This window comes from Rattus rattus, chromosome 3 (genome assembly GCF_011064425.1).
Source record: "Rattus rattus isolate New Zealand chromosome 3, Rrattus_CSIRO_v1, whole genome shotgun sequence".
NCBI lineage: Eukaryota > Metazoa > Chordata > Mammalia > Rodentia > Muridae > Rattus > Rattus rattus.
Genome location: NC_046156.1, coordinates 54,314,243 through 54,332,518, shown reverse-complemented (window position 1 = coordinate 54,332,518; position 18,276 = coordinate 54,314,243). Strand labels below are relative to the sequence as shown.

The 18,276-nt window shown below is 42.8% G+C and overlaps 1 protein-coding gene across 1 annotated transcript in view; it reads right to left on the bottom strand.

Annotated features, from left to right (window-relative positions):
* Positions 1-525: 525 nt before the first annotated feature.
* The window catches only part of Hipk1 (homeodomain interacting protein kinase 1), a 50,170-nt gene continuing 32,419 nt past the window's right edge, over positions 526-18,276 (bottom strand). Inside the window, exons 9-16 of the mRNA XM_032897597.1 lie at positions 15,372-15,493; positions 14,484-14,618; positions 11,815-11,957; positions 11,234-11,416; positions 10,365-10,571; positions 7,993-8,234; positions 6,096-6,229; positions 526-5,195 (exon numbers count right to left, since the gene is read on the bottom strand). Of these exons, the coding sequence (XP_032753488.1) occupies positions 4,707-5,195; positions 6,096-6,229; positions 7,993-8,234; positions 10,365-10,571; positions 11,234-11,416; positions 11,815-11,957; positions 14,484-14,618; positions 15,372-15,493 (1,655 nt within the window). The 3' untranslated portion in view covers positions 526-4,706. The remainder of the gene's footprint in view (positions 5,196-6,095; positions 6,230-7,992; positions 8,235-10,364; positions 10,572-11,233; positions 11,417-11,814; positions 11,958-14,483; positions 14,619-15,371; positions 15,494-18,276) is intronic.

The window sequence follows — 18,276 nt, the reverse complement described above, 5'->3', positions numbered from 1 at the left end:
AAAGACTTCGTTATGTATCTGTGTGGATATGCATGTTCATGCCCACATAGGCCAGAGCCCTGCAGCTGGAGTTATAAATCACTTGTGAGAGGTCTGATTGGGGGCTGGAATGGAGCCCAGACCCTCCACAAGAGCAGCAAGTGCGTTACCACAGAGCCATCTCTCAAGGCTCAGATTCTTCTTAAAGAGGTGACAGCTCTAAGAGGGCCGAAGGGGAGAAACAAAAACATCTTCCTGTAAGGTTCATCTCCACTATGCTGATTTGAATGTTTGGTGTCACAAGCTAGGAAATGAAGTTAATTTGTTTATCTCAAGCCATCCTTTCCAAGGGGTCAGAGTCAGGAGTCCAGCATCCTCGGAGACACTCTCGGGAAGTACTTCCTACAAAACTGTATTCATTTCCATTATGAAGATGCAGACAAGGTGTTCTAACGTGACAGTGTTCTCCTCGAGTTCAAACAGAGTGTTTAGCCATTTATTGGTCCCCTTTATGCTCCAACACAGAATTAAAAACAGCCACAGTCAGAAAATTTACCCATTTTATTGATGCATTGCAATTGCTCTACTTTTTTTACCATATTATGTAGAAAATACTGAAAATACAAGCTACTTTGTAAAACCAAAGACAACAACAAATCCAAAGATAAACTATGTTTTACACAATGGACCCTTTTCCCAGTTAGTATTAAATTTTAAATAGCTATTTCTTTTGTTAAAATGATTATTTTACATACTCCCTAAGTACACCTGCATTACAAACATAGATCAGTAATTCTCAGAACTACCTGTTTCTAGAAGCTTGTTGTAAAAGGAAGCACACAACCAGAAAAGGGAGAAAGAAAAAAGTTTAAACCACACACAGTAACTAGCATATCAAATACATTTAATAAAGTAGGAATTCCATTGCAATATCAAGGATTCAAAGCAGAAATACTAACATTACATATAATGTACATATAATGTACTGCTACATATAGTGAGATTATTTTTCAAGCTGAATTGAAACCACACATTATATAAAGTTTACCAACAAACAACCATGGAAACATGGAGACATGCTGCACCATCCATCAGTTAAAAAAAGTCAAAATACAAAGCAGGCTTGGCCATTCCTGTCACCGAGGGGCAATTTCATTTCCTACCCTAAAACAAACCATCTCAACTAATAGATTTCTGCAGAATAATGCAGAATAAAACACATGTTCCGTGCTGGCCTGGCTAAGCCCCTCTAGTGGAGGACGATGAATGAGAAACCACAAAGCAGGCTCTGAACGGCCAGAATTGTTTGAAATGGGGTTCTTATTCCAGGGGGTGGCATTTCAGCGGGACATGACAAGGGTAACCATCTCCTAGTTGCAACTGGGAACTCTGCAGTGACTTAGTGTCCTGGTGCGCCTATGCAACCCTTTCCACTGCCTCTCTCACCTGGGAAGGGAGAAACTGGAAATGCAAGTTCTAAGAGAGGGTTTAAAGCTTTAAGCAGTGCCAAGGTCAGGCAATGCTGACCCAGCTCACCCGCTCGCTATGTTCATAGGGTTTCCCTCCATGCCATCAGGGCAAGCAGTGAATGTTAAGCCCCAGGACAGAATGAATGTAAAGCCATGTGTGGCACATACACATTCAGCAGACACATAGGTTATCTAGGGAAATCTGAGATGTCAGTTACAGAGTGACAACCTCAGAGTCTGTACAGTCACACTGCTAGCCGATGCCTCAGGGAATGATGCAAACTCCTAGGCATCCTCTTTTCCCATGAATTTAAGACTCCCATCTTCAATAACTGCTTATTGGATGAGTTAGGGGGCAGGGGCAGGGTTGGTTTGTTTTTTCCCTGCATCTCATTCCTACAAAAACAATAATAAATCTTGTCCCTTGTAGAGAAAAGATAAGGTACAAAAAAATGTTTGACTAGAAACAAGAACTGTATTTAAATAGGAAAACCAGAATGCTGGGGGGAAGAAGACACACAGATCGCACACAGATTGACTTAAACTGTACAACACTAGTGACGAACTACACAGAAGCGTGGTTATCTCAACCAACAGACTGCTGAATGCACAGCTTAACATAATGATTAAAGGAAAGACAGCAACACACACCATGTTCCTGGCAGGCTGTACTGACTACCTGCCCCACCCTGGAAACCCTTACTCCCCATGATGAAGAAACTCCAAGTTCGTTGACAGCTCCTCGGTGTTTCTCCTGGTTCAGAGCTTCCTTGCCCAGGCTCCATGAAACCCCCCATCTCCATCCTGCACCTCCCTGACACCATCTCTACACAACACCAATCCTAGAATTACCACTCAAATATAGTTTTCAGTTCAGGTGGACCACATCTGTAGCTTAGGGTTAACCTTCTCCCCACAAATCCTTCATGGGCAAGACTGTTCCCATCCCTAGTACCTTCAACTTGACCCAAATCCATGAAGGAGTTGAGTACTAGGACAATTTCACAGCTTGAAGGGCCCCAAGAACATACATGTTACAAAGAAACCTCGGGAGTCTTGGTGACTCAAGAGGCTTTGCTTTCTTTGTCATATTTGTCACTGATTAAGAAACCTCTCTGTGAGCTTCTTGTCACCAGATATTCTACAAAACCCTTCTTGTAATATGGGGGCATATTAAGCAATACAACAGGCTCTTTGGTATAAACACATCTGTTACATGCTTTAAAAAAAAAGGCAAAGTTTACCAGTAACAACAACCAACTATGCACAGAAAGGACTATCACATGGAAAAGAGAAAGAGGAATCCCATCCTAAGTGATTGCACAAATCTTCAAATATGCATATTTAGCACTGGCTTCACTGCTCTCACCTGCTTCCTGAACTCTCACAGAAGCCAGGTAGCAAGGCACAGTGAGAGAGCCATATTGGGGATGCTTCTGTGAGAACTGAGCTGAAGGTCCAAAGTGGACCAGGACAGAGGTGGCAGGAAAGGAGGAATGCTGCAGCCTTGATGTCTCACTGTAGGGAGACTGAGAACAACGCAGTTACACAACACAGCTACTAAACCTGTTCTGGTAAATCCCAGTGAACAGCCTGGGGTCCACTGGGGCTTGCTGGTCATCCTAAGGCAAGCTCACTGTAAACTCTATTAACCACTACATTATCATATAAGGCACTACAATAAGGGAAGAGAGGAGAGGAGGAAGGAAGAGACACACACTGAACAACTCCTCACCAGACACACCTGTGCAAAACAACCCCACGGTCTCCTCTCTGCGGCAATGCCCCTCACTCAGCACTACAGTAATACGCGCTAACAGAACTGCAGTTAGATCACACACATTCCAACAAGTATCAGTTCATTTTGGTTTAAATACAATGGAGACAGAGTCCGTCTCCGGGGTAACACTGCAGGATCAGATACACACGAATACACAGTTCAAGTGTAATCACTACACATCTGATTACAAATAACATTTTGGGTTAGAGGAAAAATTGTTATATTTCTTCTAATCAATATGTACATATTTAATTATGCAAAATATTAAAACACCACCATTACAAAACTTCTAAAATATTTTTTAAATTCAGTAATAAACTTTTAAAATATTTTCTGCAGTTCCTACATGCACTTATTATATAAGTCTTAGTAAGAGAGCATTCAATTTGCTGTTGGCATACAAAGGAAGCTACTTTAAAGTATAAAAGCTATACACAACTTATCTGGTTTTAGTTTCTTTAGCTTTCCCCTCCAATAAGCCACATGAAACAGAAGGGAGAGATGAGGAAAACACAGAAGTGTATTGTTCAAAATTCATAGAAATCTTAGGCAATGTTCGTCAGTGCCAGCATCTCATCCTAGAGAGAGATTTTTGTGAACTATTGTAAGCAAAACACCACCATACATTTACCACCTCCCTGGCTTTTCTAGTACAAGATAAGTTAAACCAGAGAGAGAAGGAGGACTTTAAAACAATAATCTAAGAAAGAATTCACGGTGCTTCATTTAAAATGAATCGTGGTGGGCACAGTCCTCGCACGAGTCACCAGCAAGCGCTGGGCTGCTTTTCAGTGCTGCTCTAACGAGTGCAGCAGCTGCTGTTCAGGTCCCAGGGCTCGGCTAGGTCCACTGAACTCCTGACAACTGTCCGACAGGGATAGCACAACACGAAAACTAAAGCAATATATGTGTCGATGTGCCACGCGCAAAGATCAGCTCTTGAGGAGAAATGCCTGACAGTAAAGTACAGCCTTGCCGAAGCTGCTTTTAAAACAAAAGGCAAGGAAGTCTTCCTTTTTTAGTTTTTTTAAACAAACAAAAAGTAATGACTCTTTCTCATCTGTTACAAGATTTCAAATCTTTTATCAGCATTTTCCCTCATAAAGGGCTTTACTTCTTCTGAAAACATTTATAAAAACCAGGTCAACGAGACCAAATGTATGACAGGTGACTTCAGAGCGACCTTTCTTCCTCCGTAACTGCAGAAGACGGGCTTCTGAGCTCTTCCAACGTCCAAAATTGCTGTCACAAGAATAAAGAATTAAAAACCAGGGCAGACTTGGGAGACTACAACAATGCAGTCAACACTGACTGAGAGCTGTTCCCCAGAGAAAAGCCTTCTGCTTCAGTGGGCCCCTGCAGAACAACGAGCTGCTGGCTAGTAACTTCCAAGAGGAGACAATGGAGGCTCTCAGCAGAGCCCATGAAGAACTCAGGGCTAGTAGCAGGCAGCCAGGAGCCTCCCTCGTGCTCATCAACTACAAATAAGAATACTGACTGATCTTGGTAGGACTCAGCGGGTATCCAGTGTAAATTGTTGAGCCCCGGGAAGACCCAATGTAGGACTGAGTGGCAAACTGGTGTTGGTACTGAGCAGGAGCCACACTGGCAGAGGTGAGGAGGCTAGGCCCAACACTGACAGGAACCTGATGCACCAGAGTGCTGGGGTGGGTGGTATAAGCTGCAGCATGCCTTGAGGAACCCTGGGGGGAGAAAAGATGAGCAATGGAACTGGTGGAACCCAATGCAGCAGCAGAAGTGGGGGCAGCGTACGTATACAGGTGAGGCTGGCTTGGCAGGTGAGCAGGGGCTGGGGCCAAATGTGGGTGCCCCGTCGAGTGCAGTGGGCTGCCATGCTGGAAGGCGTAGGGGGCTTGGGAGAGCGGGGCCACAAATGCCTGCTGTCTGCGGGGAGCAGGGTTGCTGCTTCTTTCCTGCGAGGTTGAAGCTGACGATGACTGCTGGTTCTGGAAGGAGGAAGAAGGGAATGAGGAATCGAGGTCACACTGGTTCATGGCGCCAAAGGCCTTGAGGTTCTGACATGGACTGTCTCTGGACTGCCTGTCAGGCAATGGAAGCTAACGGAGACAACTCTGCCTCTGCCTCTTGGAAGGACAGATTCTGAGCTCGAGAAAGCAACAGTTTGCTCCCAAGTATAGAAGTGTGAGAGCAAGTGGAGAACCTTCCATACCTGCGGGTTAGGAACCTAACATCCTGTCCTGGGATCGTGGTTTTTCACTAACCGACTTTCCTTACTGTTTTGTTTTGCTCTCCTCTAAGCCCTCCACAGCACTCTTCTTAAAAGTATGGAACCTCAAGGACGCACATTAACTTAACTTCCATTTGCACCTGCGTGCTCTTGGCTCTCTCCAGTATACAGCTAAACCCTCATTTTGATACTCACTTCTGACAGACATCACACAAGCCCCAGAGTTTTAGCTGAGAAAATGGGGAACAGAAATGGAATCCAGTACCCCTCACTATCCCATCAGAGGATCAGACGGCAGGGCAGGGTACATCCCAAACTCTAGGAACAGTTAGGATTAGAACCAGCTGATTTAAATAAGTGGCTTTCTCTGTTTTGACTCAGGTAAACAGGGCAAGGCTCAAGTTACTTATGACCTAAGGATAAAGGAAGAGAATCTAGTTCAAAGCATGTATGGTGGTGCAGTACATTCCCAACACACTCACTGATCAAATGAAGAGACGTAGCACATGCAGGTATGACGCCGGCCACAGAACACTAGATGTTTGACACAAAAGGAGCTTCATTTGGCTTTATTCAGCAGTCCAGCCAGAAGCAGGGCTCTCCAAAGAGAAACAACAGGGAACAACTCAAACAGAAGGTAGCAGCCCCTAGCGCTTACCTGGCTAAGGTTGAGTGGCTGCACCGCGCTGGCTCCCCCTCGTTGAGCTCGGTACCCTGTGGGAGTGATACAGCATCCAGATGACTGCCCACTCACTGAGGCCACTGGCTTGGTCTTACTACTGCTAAGGAGACCTAGAAAGAGTCAAGGTGTAGAAGCATGGATCTAACCTGAGAGTATCACATTAGTCCATATTGTCTGTCATTTGCAGAGTTAGGTCTCAGTATACCTTGCATCCTCAATTACATTTGTACCAGAACAACAAAAACTGCTTTATCCATCTCTTTTCTGTGTTGCCGCAAACCTCACAGAGATCCTTAGATAGCAACCCCAGTAAACCTATCTACTGTCTTATTACAGATAAGGAAACACTACAGAGACAGAGGACACACTCCATGCCCCCATGAGCCCACAGTTTATGCCAGATGAAGTTAAATAAGTGACAAGAAGCTGAAATTCTCATTGGTAATTCTCAGAATATTTAAAGGTCCGAAGGGTTAAAATGAAGGCAAACTTCTATCCTTTGGGGTATGTACTGGCTTCACACTCTAAGGAATTAAAGGACAGTAGAATATAAAAGCTGCTTCCGTCTATGTTCCCAGTAGGGAAACTGGAATGTGGAGTACATTATAAAGGCATAAGTCTTAATAATTATATTCAGAAACCTGGTATCGGGATGTTCTACCTTGTCTTCAAGGCAGCAGACTATCTCTGTGGAGAAGCACCCTGACTGAACAGAAGTGTTCTCAAATTAGAACCTTTTATGGCCTATAGGCAGTAGGTAGCACGACCTACAATAAAATACTATTTAAGTGTAAGACCCCAGTGGCTACTCTAACACCAAACACCATCCCTGCCCCCCTCCCTTTGCAGTGAAGTTGCCAATGGGAAGGAGCCGCCTAACAAGACTGCCTTTCCTGGGCCTCTCCGCATCTAGAGGTTAAGAAAGGTTTATCCCCTCCAAGCTTCTGATAGATGCTAAGAATTCCAAGGTTCTGGTCCTTAACTCCATGCAAGCCTAGCAACCAGAGACACTTGCAGTGGGAAGTGATACAAGTAAAAGTAAACTATGACATTGGGACTTGTTACTGCGCCAGTACTGCTCAACTAACACACAACTACACTAAGGACCCTGAGCATAGTGTCCAACAGCCAAGTGAAGTAATTAGGTAAAACTCAAACTGAAAAGCATTACTGCAATGGCTGAAAGTCTAAAGTCATTTTTAAAGAGATTTCTTTTATGTTTATCCATGTGTGTATGTGTGTCTATGTTTGAGGAGGCCCAGAGTCCAGGTCTTGCTTCCCCTAGAGCTGCAGTCATACAAGTAGTAGAATGCTGCCTCATGTGGACAATGGGAACCAATCCGGTCTTCTGGAACAATAGCAAGCACTTTTAACCACTAACTCAACATCTTCAGCTCACAGTCATCTTTAGTGTTAGCCAGTCCTTTCTGCTCTACATAATTAAGTCCATGATAATCAGGTGTGACAAGCTAAACTGCTTACTGGACTCTTCCTACTACTGAAGGGTGTCTTATCAATTTTTCCCCACCAGAGTCAAATATATTAAAAACACTTTGCTGACACTAAACATGACTTCATTCCCATATTAATCCATAAACATGGGAAGATAAATTTGATCAAGCAAATTTCTTATTATGGGGAACAGATTTCTGAATTAAGTACTATTTAAAAATATAGATTTGGGGATTTAGCTCAGTGGTAGAGTGCTTGCCTAGCAAGTGCAAGGCCCTGGGTTCGGTCCCCAGCACCGAAAAAAAGAAAAAAGAAAAAAAAAAATCTATGCTTAGTTTTAACCAGTGGCATAGTATAACTAAATATTAAATATATATGAATCCAAGGAAAATACAATTCTAACTGTGAAGACCCTCCTCACCTGAGGCCTGTGTTGCTCCAGGACAGTCGCCAAGCTGTGTTTTTAAAGGAGGCACAATGATAGTACGGGTGCCAATGCCATCTGCTGCAGTTCTGCCAGGCCCCTCCAGAAGTGTCCCACTGTTGCCCCGCAGAGCACTCAGAGTGTCTGTGGGATATGGGCTGCTCAGGGAGGAGTCAGAGTCTGGAGAATCATTGACAGTCACATAACTGATGACATTAGACCTCGCCTTCAGGCTCGAGCTGAGGAGAAGAAAATACAGACAATTATAACTGCCCTTTAAGCAATGGGTCTCACTTGGCCTGTAGTTCTCTGCTAACAATGATGACAAACACCACAGCAGCTCGAGGCTACGTACTAATCTGCATCAGGCACTGCTGTCACACACTGTGACCAGCCAGCCAGGGAATCTTTTTGACCCTGCACAATAGGCACTGTTACCCCATTTTGTAGATAAGGAAATTAAAATATAGTCAAGGAATTTATACAAGGTCATACAAAGAATAAATGGTGAAGACAGCACTGAGACCCAGGACAAAATGATCCTGGAGTCCACAGTTAGCCATGGTGCTTCTGAGCTCTTCTCGCCTGTAGTTCTGACAGTGAGTCTTCAAGTGCTGCTTCTCCTTGATCATCTCCTTAGATTCAAACGCTCCTGTCTTCAATCAAACTTCTCACTATAGCTTTTGGTTTTGTTTTCCGTTTGTTTGAGTCAGTGTCTTGCTACGTAGCCAAGTACAGCCTAAAACTCAAAATCCTCTTGCCTCTGCTTCCCAAATACTGAAATAGCAAGGGTACTGCACCACCATGCCCTGCTTCACTGTTCTGATAAACGATTCCTTCATAACTCTCACTTTACCGTCTTCAGCTTCCCTTATTTAATAGGATTGGCTCCAGTCAAGGAGATCACGGGGACTACACCTTACATGTAATTTTTGCTATTAGCCTGTCACTTTCATTTTTTTCTCTTCCCAGTTCAATGAGCATCTTCAAAACCTGACTTGTAAGTTCACCTAAAAGGCCTGAAATGCTTTCTAACTTTGTTTTTCTGGGTTCATTCAAACTGTACTTAGCAAGCTGGGGATGGCTCAGTAAGAGTGCTGGCTGCTCTTTCAGAGGTCCGGAGCTCAGTTTCCATCACAGGTAACTTACAGCCACTAACTCCAGCTTCAAGGGACCCCATGTCCTCCAGCTCCCACCGCTACCCGAACACATAGGCGCATGAGAGTAAATAATAAATCTGTATCTTATTTACTCAGTTGTTTATTTTTTTTTTTTTTAAGACAGCATCTCACTGTATATATAGCCACTTTGGCTGGCCTCAAATTCATTATACATTTGCCTGCCTCTGCCTTGTGAGTACTGGAATTAAAGGCGTGTGCCACCACATCTGGAAACTAACAAATCTTTAAAGTTCACTTAGTCATAATTTGGTAAAGTCTCTTAATTCCCTTTCATATGTGACATCTACCTTCGTAGGTGAAAGGTCACACCCGACAGCAGAAGTTCAGTAAAGAACATCACACAGATCAATCAAGGCATCCTGCATAGTTCTTAAACTCACCAGTAAACTTAAACTCACCCTCTCAGTAAACTGCCTAGTTAGTAAGGACAGTGACAAGTCCCCATGAGCTGACTTGGTCCCCAGTTGGTGTCAGTGCTCTTGGAGGTGGAGCTTTGCTAGAGAAAGCAGACCCCTGGGGCAGGCTTTGAGATCCAACAGGCTGGCTTCACTTCCTGTTCTGTCTGCTTCCTCAGTGTGAATCAAGTGTGCTCAGCCAGCTTCCTGAGACCCACACACCTGCTTCCACCTCTTCCCCACCATGAGACCGACCCTCTAGGCCAAAATGTACCACTTCACCTCTGCTTTTTGTCAAGATGTTGTACACAACAACAAGAAAATAACTAATACACTTGGCAAAAATGCTAGACAAGATTAGACAAGCTGATATTCAGTTCTCCAGCTTTCAGAGCACATAGGGGAAGTGTCCTACCTCTCCCAAGGAGGCTCTCTCAGAATAAGATACAGAAGAATCTATCTACCTAGTTCACTACAATGAGCTGCTCTTGATACACTCCTTTGAAGGAAAGGACCATGTCTGTAGTTTAACATGTATTTCAAGCCAGAGTAGCCATATCAAACCTGATTTAATTGATGAATAGCATTAAAGAAAACTTGACAAGGCTCAATTATGAGAACTTCTGTGTTTAACTTATTCAAGGCTATACTTACAAATTACCTTTTTCTGTCTGTTCTTTGGGGTTTTTGTTGTTGTTTTCAGACAAAATTGCTGACCTGAATACAGCTATCAGTCAAAGGATAAAGGTGTGCTGACATTAACAAAGGCCTGGCAACCTCTGGCCCAGCTTACCTACTGGGCTTGAATTTGTTGTCCTCTTCTTCATCGGTGTCACTACGGATAGTGATGACACTCACAGGAGGGCTGGGAGTATCTGGAATGATGATTGGCTGATGCTGGTCTTGGACAGGGACTAGGGAATTATAAGAAGATGTGGTACGAAGAGGACTACTTCCAACCAGAGAATAAACTTGGGAAGGTAGAACTTCCAGAGAGGATCTGTGGGAAAGTTCACAAGTTAAAACAGCTGTTCCTTGCCCCACCCTTCCGACTGCACAGCCTTTCCCTGACTTTCCAACTGCTTTCTGGTTCTTCTTTATCTAGTCACTAATACACTTAACTGTAAAGTTCTAATAAAAAAAAACACTAATGATTCTGGCTACCGTTTCCAAGGAGAAGAACATATTTTCAAATATAAAAGTTTACATTTTTATGCACCTCTGTCCCCGGGTTCAGTTTTATTCTATAAATAGGAAGAAAAATGAAAACATGTCTGGCCAGATAGCTCAGTGCTTGCCACCCTAACCTGATAACCTGAGTTCAATCCCAGAGACTAATATGATAGGAGAGAACTGACTCTTGGACATCATCTTCTGACCTACATATATCTGCCAAGGCATGTTCAACACACACACACACACTTACTTTACCTCATATCATACAAATAGTAAATACAAAAAATATTAAAACATTTTAAAGGTGGCCTGGATCTGAAGTGACAGCAGACACAAAAGATGCCCACATGGAGGACACACCGCCCAGGTGAGAAGATCAGCTCATGCTCAATTTGGCAGGTACCTGCTACTTCAAACCTAAAATACCTAAACTATGACAATCAGCGTCCGACACCGTTTTCAGCGCAGGACCTAACATACACTTACTTGGATGAGACCGGAGCAGACTGCTTATTCTTCTTTGAAGGGAGGGAACTAGACTGCTGTTGTCTGACAACATGAGCAACACCAACATTCAGAGGCTGAGCCGTGGCCAACGTCACATGGTTAGTCAGCAAAGATGGCTGTTGCATGATAGTGCTGTACTGGTTGCCATGAGAGTGGGCATTCCTGTACCAACATAAACAAACAGAAACGTGACTCCCTCAACCACTAAAATACTGGACCAAATGGGTATTAGCACAATTAAGCACAGTGATGTTTTACTTTTTATACAGTCAGTCACTGGGATTTAATCTCACTGTGTTCTTTTCAATCACTTAAGGCTCTGTTTAAATATGAAGTAAATGATTCCAGACCACAGAACTTGCATTTTCTTACATTGCAAAATATTTCCTATCTTTCTTATGACTCTTTCTAGACTGATGACTCTTTTTCTCAAAGGATTCCAAATATAAAAGTTCCTCTTTCTTTCTGGTCTCTTCATATCAAGTATTCCTACTCTATGGGCTCCAACCCATACACATTCCCAGAGAGGGTGTTGGGAGGTGGGGGCTGCTTGTGCTTGCCTCCAGTCAGCTAGCTGCTGGCTGCTCCCCATGGCCTCTGGAATCACTGCAGTAGGCTGGACAGAGTTGTGTAGAGCGACCCCAGGCAGCTGCTGCCATGCTGAAGGCAGGAGAATCTGTTGGGTTCCTCCAGGCCAAGCTTGCTGCAAGGAAACACATAAAAGATCCAGACTTGGTTCATTCTTAGCTTTTCATTTTGTTTTCAGATGAAAGAAAAAGTTGTATCTTTAAAAAAAAAAAATGTTTGTAGATTGTTAACTTGCAGAGATTTAAAGAGAGAGAGAGAGTGCAGAAGGCTGCATGAGCTGTGAAGGGGAAGAGGCAGGCATGCTGAGGTGTGTCCTTTGGCCATCAGCATAGCCTGAGCAGCAGGGGAGTAAGAACCAAAGGTCCCTGTAGGTGTGAGTTTCTGTGCTGTCAAGAAAGGGAACCTGGAGGTTTAGGTAAACCCTAGTGAAATAATATTCTTTTTACAAAAGCCTATAAAACAAATCCCTTGAAAGACTTAGGAGGACTCAGAAAATAGAAATTCTAAAATTTGAATGCCAATCAGATTAAGACAACAGATCAATTCAACCCATACAGTGTATGGCAGAATTGTTCCCTGTATTAGAAAGGTAGAAAATAGAGCAGACATGGATGGCCGAATATCAAATGCTTTGGTAAATAAGCTGATACCAGCAAAAGAGAACTAAAAACATTACTTTTAGCTATATGATAGAATTAAAAATTAAGTCAATAAATAAAAAATTTTCTAAGTAATTCTTAATACACCAAATTGTTCTGAAAGGTTGCTAAAAGCATATGTTTTATGTATCATTTGTAGAAATGCATTTTAGTACAAAACTAATCACTACAGGAAAATAGAAGAGTTTTTCCGAAACAATGATGGTGCTTGGGATAGACTGAGCAACAAAATACCTTTTCTGTACTTCTTACAGAAAGTGGCACTTTATGAAAAACTATGTAACAGCAAGTTCCCTTTTACACCTGAGTTCAGTAGTGCAATTAGCCTACTGAGGCACACATGGTTCTGTTTCATACATTTCAAATTGCAAGCCCATCAAAACAGTTTCAAAAAGATCTCTGCAAGTAACAGATCCACTTGTTACAAATACTGGTTCCAAACAAGAAGCCTTCTGAGCAGAGAAACTGCAAACACGTCTGCTACCATAGGCAGAATTTAAAACAAAACAGAACAGAACAGAAAGTAAGAGAAGATGTTAAGTCACACCATGCGTCTTTCCATAAGCCAACACCTGCGCAAGACAAAGCGTGTGGTTTAATACAGAGCAAGAAGTGACATTCCAATGTGAGGCAGAAATCGGGCGTTCCAAGCGACGAACTGTTTTGACAGAAGAAGAACAAAACTATGCAAAGCTTAACAAATGGCTAGAGCAAACTTAAGAGCAGCAAAGGTGAAAGGTCAGATGACATTTGCAACCTCAAAACTCTAAGTGAGCAAGTCAAAAGGTGGGCCAGCCAAGCTGGAGTTACATCTGACTCCCTAGCATCCGGTTTGTGCCTATGAGAAACAATCCACAGGCGGCAAAGACTTTTAAACTGAAAACCAAGCAAGTTCCATGCAAGTGTGTTTCTGAAAGTGTTTTCATTCATGAATACTAAAGAGATAACGGAAATTTACATCCACTGAAAGATGAATACCATGAGATCCAAAAGAATCATTTAGGTTTGCAGAGGCTTAACTAATTTTAAATTTCAAATAATGAAATGCTGGATTTGAAATAAACAATTCTAACTCACCAAAATAAACCGAAACAAAACACAGACTAAATCACGCTGAAGGTTACAAATCCTAGAATACACTTCGAAGCCAGCTAGCTGTCTGGTTTCCATGTCTGAGCTGGACACACCCACCACTGCAGTCTGCACTGGCTTCCCCGCGGGACTTCCAACAGCAAAGATGCTGTTTTCGCAAGTTTGTCAGCCACAGTTCCATCTTGTGTTGCAATGTATTTGTAACATAATTTCTCAAACCAATCCCTACAAATAGGTTCAGCTTTCCTTCTAATGAGTAGAATGATCTAAGCGTATTTTAAAGGGACCATCTTTACTTGGAAGAGGAAAGGGGCCACTGATCATGAATGGCAAAAGCACTATCTTCACAGTCACAGAAGGAAGCTCATGTGATGAGAAAGCCATACGTTAAGACCATTTTAAACATTTCTATACATACACAAGTTTTAGGAGATTAAAATAACAAAAGGGAGCAACTAGCTTGGCTGGGAGTTCCAATCTTGGCATCTGGATACCTTGGCAGGGCCAAATGGAAGGCCATTTCCTTCCATCTCACAAGACAAGGGTAAGAGAGGACAGGAAACAGGCGGGGGTGTTGAAGCTCACCTGCAACTACACAGAGAGCTTTGCCCACACTGGGCTTGCAAAGAAGAACCACACTGATCCTCAGAGTCAAACAGCACTTCAGCAAATGTGGGGAGGAAACAATGAGACATTACAGATGCAGCCAGGACACAGCCACGAGACGGCACATGCTCCCATGCCCTCTGCAAAGCTAAGCTAGGTTCTTGGTTTTGGTTTTTTTGTGTTTTTAATGAGAAAACCAGAAGAACAGAACAAAAACAAACAGGAAAAAATAAAAAAGAAACCAAAGGAACTCCGTTAGTAACACAATCAAGTGAGGGAATTACCAGTACAGCAGCAGTCTGTTCAACCAGCGCCGGCCGGCCGGCTGCGCAGCTCAGGGTAAAGGGCACCGCATACTGCGGTGTGATGGTGGCTACTTGAGGGTGGAGAGTTGCTACCATTAGTGGTGTACAGCTTCCCTGAAATGTAGATTAGGCAGGTGAGTGAAACAAACACCGAGGCAGGTTATCTGGGTTCAGAAGGGTTCGCATTCCCCCCAAGTTATTACTGACAATGAACTAACTTCCTATCACCTGCGTGCACATGCCAACACAGCTGCTCCTCTTTCAGCTGTGGGGGCTTTAGCCCACTAAGCCAAAGTCAATGATGTCAGGTAAAAACAGGTATAGGGGTCTTTCTTGACCAGACTGAGAGCATCCTATAAAACATAGGCACTTCATTTATGAAGAAATCTTCTTTCTACTCACAAAATAAGTTTTGGATTTCAGAATTTCTTGTACGTTGTGGACCACAAACATTTACATATGGAATTCGAAGTGTAATGTTGTATACTATACAAAACCTTCATGATTTTGCCTATGACCTTAGTTTCTCAGAATATAACCTTTTAAAGTTTTCTACTAAACACATGGAGGAGGTAGACTGATGTGAATAAAACCATACATTTTACAATAAAAAATTACATCTGTGTACTATCATGACCATTTCTCAATGTACAGAATGCCGTCTCTACAAGTCTAAGGAGATAATGGGAGAGTTGTAAAAGACAGGAATAAGTCTTCTGTTTTGTTAGGGATATTTCATTTTAAGATGTCTGAATCATGAGCAAGAAAGATCTTATAGGTCAAAGCAAATACCACTTTTTTCTTTCAGGACAAATATCTAATTCTCAGCAGTGCTCAGCACTGCTGCACGCGCTGTCCCGGCTTTACCTGTGTGAGCACTCCTGACTGTATCTGCAGTGGCTGGGCTGCGGGCGCCTGGGGGACAAGTGGCACAGCATTATCCATCCTCACAGGGAATCCAGAATGCTTTGTTGTTGCTTGTAGCCCAGCTGGTGGAGAAAAGATCACAGTTAAAACCACTTGGCTGGGTCTTGATATCCTGTGGGCTGTTACTGTGTGGGAGGGGTCTGTTAGCTTGTTTTCACTGCATAGGTTTTAATTAATTCTAGACACTTGAGACAAAGCCTTTAAACTCACAAAAGATAGCAGAGTTAAGAAAGGTAGGCTATTCCCTTTAAGGTAAATTAGTGGAAGGCATTTAATACAGGGAAGGGTGGCTTCAGGGAATATAAACTCTTACAGTTATAATACTTATTCCACTCTCATTATCATACAGGCAAAAGCCAGACAACCTTCCCTCTTACGTCACATTTACCTTGCAGTTCACCAAGGGAGTGGGTGAGGAAGAAAGTGCTTTCAATTGCAAACTATCGAAACAGAACTGAACATCACTCAATACTTTATACTGTTATCCTCCTGTGTAGAATGTCTTAAAGGACATTTTTCTCCTCAAAAAATATAACCTAGCTCAAAAATTAGTTACATGTCATAACTAAAGAAAAGAGTTTAAAAAACAGAAAAGGTGAGGTCAACAGCAAAGAAGAAACGATGCCTAGAATAAAAAGCAGGCACACTGGCTTAGAGAAACCTAGTTCTTATCCTACCTACAAAGTGGCTCTTTCTATAGTTTCTCATCTAACGCTCCTGAGTTAAAGGGCAGCTGGGAAAATGAGCTGCTGCTTGTAAACAGTGCCTGGGTCTTATCTCAACTGATTATGCTTTTGGCATAAACAACGACGTTTCCTGTAAAGGGCATTGTCTTGTTCTGGGGAGAGGGCCCCACACAGTTCTTCCTGTCAAGCCTACAGAGCCACCTACCCTCCTGCCCGCACTCTCACCAGGGTTTACGTTTCTGTCCTGCCTCCCTCCTGCCTATTAGTGCCTGCAATTCTGCCAAATGGAGACACGTCATTTTAATTAGGAGACGCCTACTCCCTCCCTGCCTTGTCCATGCTTCGGCCTTTCAGGTGCTGAGACTGCAGGCCTGTGCACATCACTGTAATGTCACCTGAGCACAGTGCTGCTGCTTTCAGTCACCTTCCAACTGTCTGTCAGTAACTTATGAGGAATTTAGGACAAGCTGTGATTAAGAAAAATGTAGAAAAGCTCAAAGAGGGAATAGTAAAATCAGATTTAAAACTTTTGAAGATATTAAAATTTAACAGTTGTCAGCCCTGAGCTGACAAAGCTAAGCCACACAAAACTCTCTAGTCTCTGCACAGTGACTAACTCCAGGACCGTGTTGTATATTAGCTTCCCAAAACCTGTAGGACTTAGGAAGCACACTCTGGGAGGAATGTTCACTATGGTAGCTCATCTACGGCTCCCAGAATGATAAAATAAAAGGGGACAAAACTACAGACTAGCCCCCACTGGGCACATATGCTACACTAGTCAACTGGAATAGCGTGGAAAGAGATTTACAAATACTTGCCTGCTGCAGCCACTTAGGCTGAAGCACAGCAGTGTGGCTAAGGCACAATAGTCGTTTCCTTCTACCACAAACAAAAACAAAGACTGCCAAAGGGCATTCGTTTGTCCTGGAATCCTGCGCTAAGAGAATGAGGGTAATTTTTGTTATCTTTATTTTTCTTTAAATATAGAGAACTAGAGAAATGTGGAAAGAAGGCTAAAACTGCCTGATATTCTTAGGTATAGCCATTTTATAAAAGAAGAGAGAAAAGAGAGCAACCTGGAGTAGAGAACTGTTGGACAAATCAGCACATGGCTGAGGTTGGTGAGTTAACCAACAACTTTATACAACCAATCCCGAAAGGCAGTGGGAATACTGCAATACACACGTGATGAGACCCCCATGCCTAGGCTCTAAGCGGTCTACCATAAACTACTACACTACTTTTGACATGAGGCTTCATCATTTATAAAATGGGTTGATATGACCCACCGCCTAGGATAAACTGATACCTGTAAAAGGACTGTCTGGCATACATGATAATGGACTCCAGGTATCACCATCATTGTCTTATTATAAATCCTCTCTCATGCCAACATTCTTAAGTCTATTCTATTAGCCTCTCGGGTTATCTAAACGTCTTAAACTGGAAGAACCTCCCCAGCTTATGTTTATCAAATTATACCATAGGAGTTCTCCCATACACCCCATGCTGCCTCAGTTTACATTTTGTTCTGCTAAAGTTCTTTTATTATTTTATCTCAGTAGCATCTGAGAAGCAGCAGAGAATCTCAGAATCTTACATCTGGAAATTGTTCCCACAGAATTTACTTTAGAAAGAGTGGGAAGAGGGATAGCTAATTTACTACAGTCTGTAGACGAATCAGTTTATGAACAGCCCAAGTACAGAATCTATTCCTATGACGCATATATAGAAAATAATTTGGTAAGTTAGGCTAAATTTGCATTTACGGATTGTGAATCTTCTCCATTCTCCCTGTGGCCTCTCCCTGGTTTACAGGGCTACCGCTCTCCTGGCCTCCCGGTAAGCTCTGAGTTTCCCCCAGCCCCTCATTTCCTTCCGCTTGCTCCGACTCTGTCAGAAACCAAACAAACAAAAGTCACAATCAATAAGTAACTTAAGTAAAATGATAAAAATGCTACCTGCTTCTATATAAAATGTTATGAGAAGCCTGGATCCTGGTCTATTCCCACAGTGATACCAAGCTTCTCTTTCTCTTTCTTTTCAAAATTAAGGGTTTTAAGTTTATCTACAGAGCAGTGGGTTTCATCATAGCACCCTCAGACACGCCATGACACTCGGTCTCATTCATTCCCTTTCCTAGTGTCCTGTTCCTC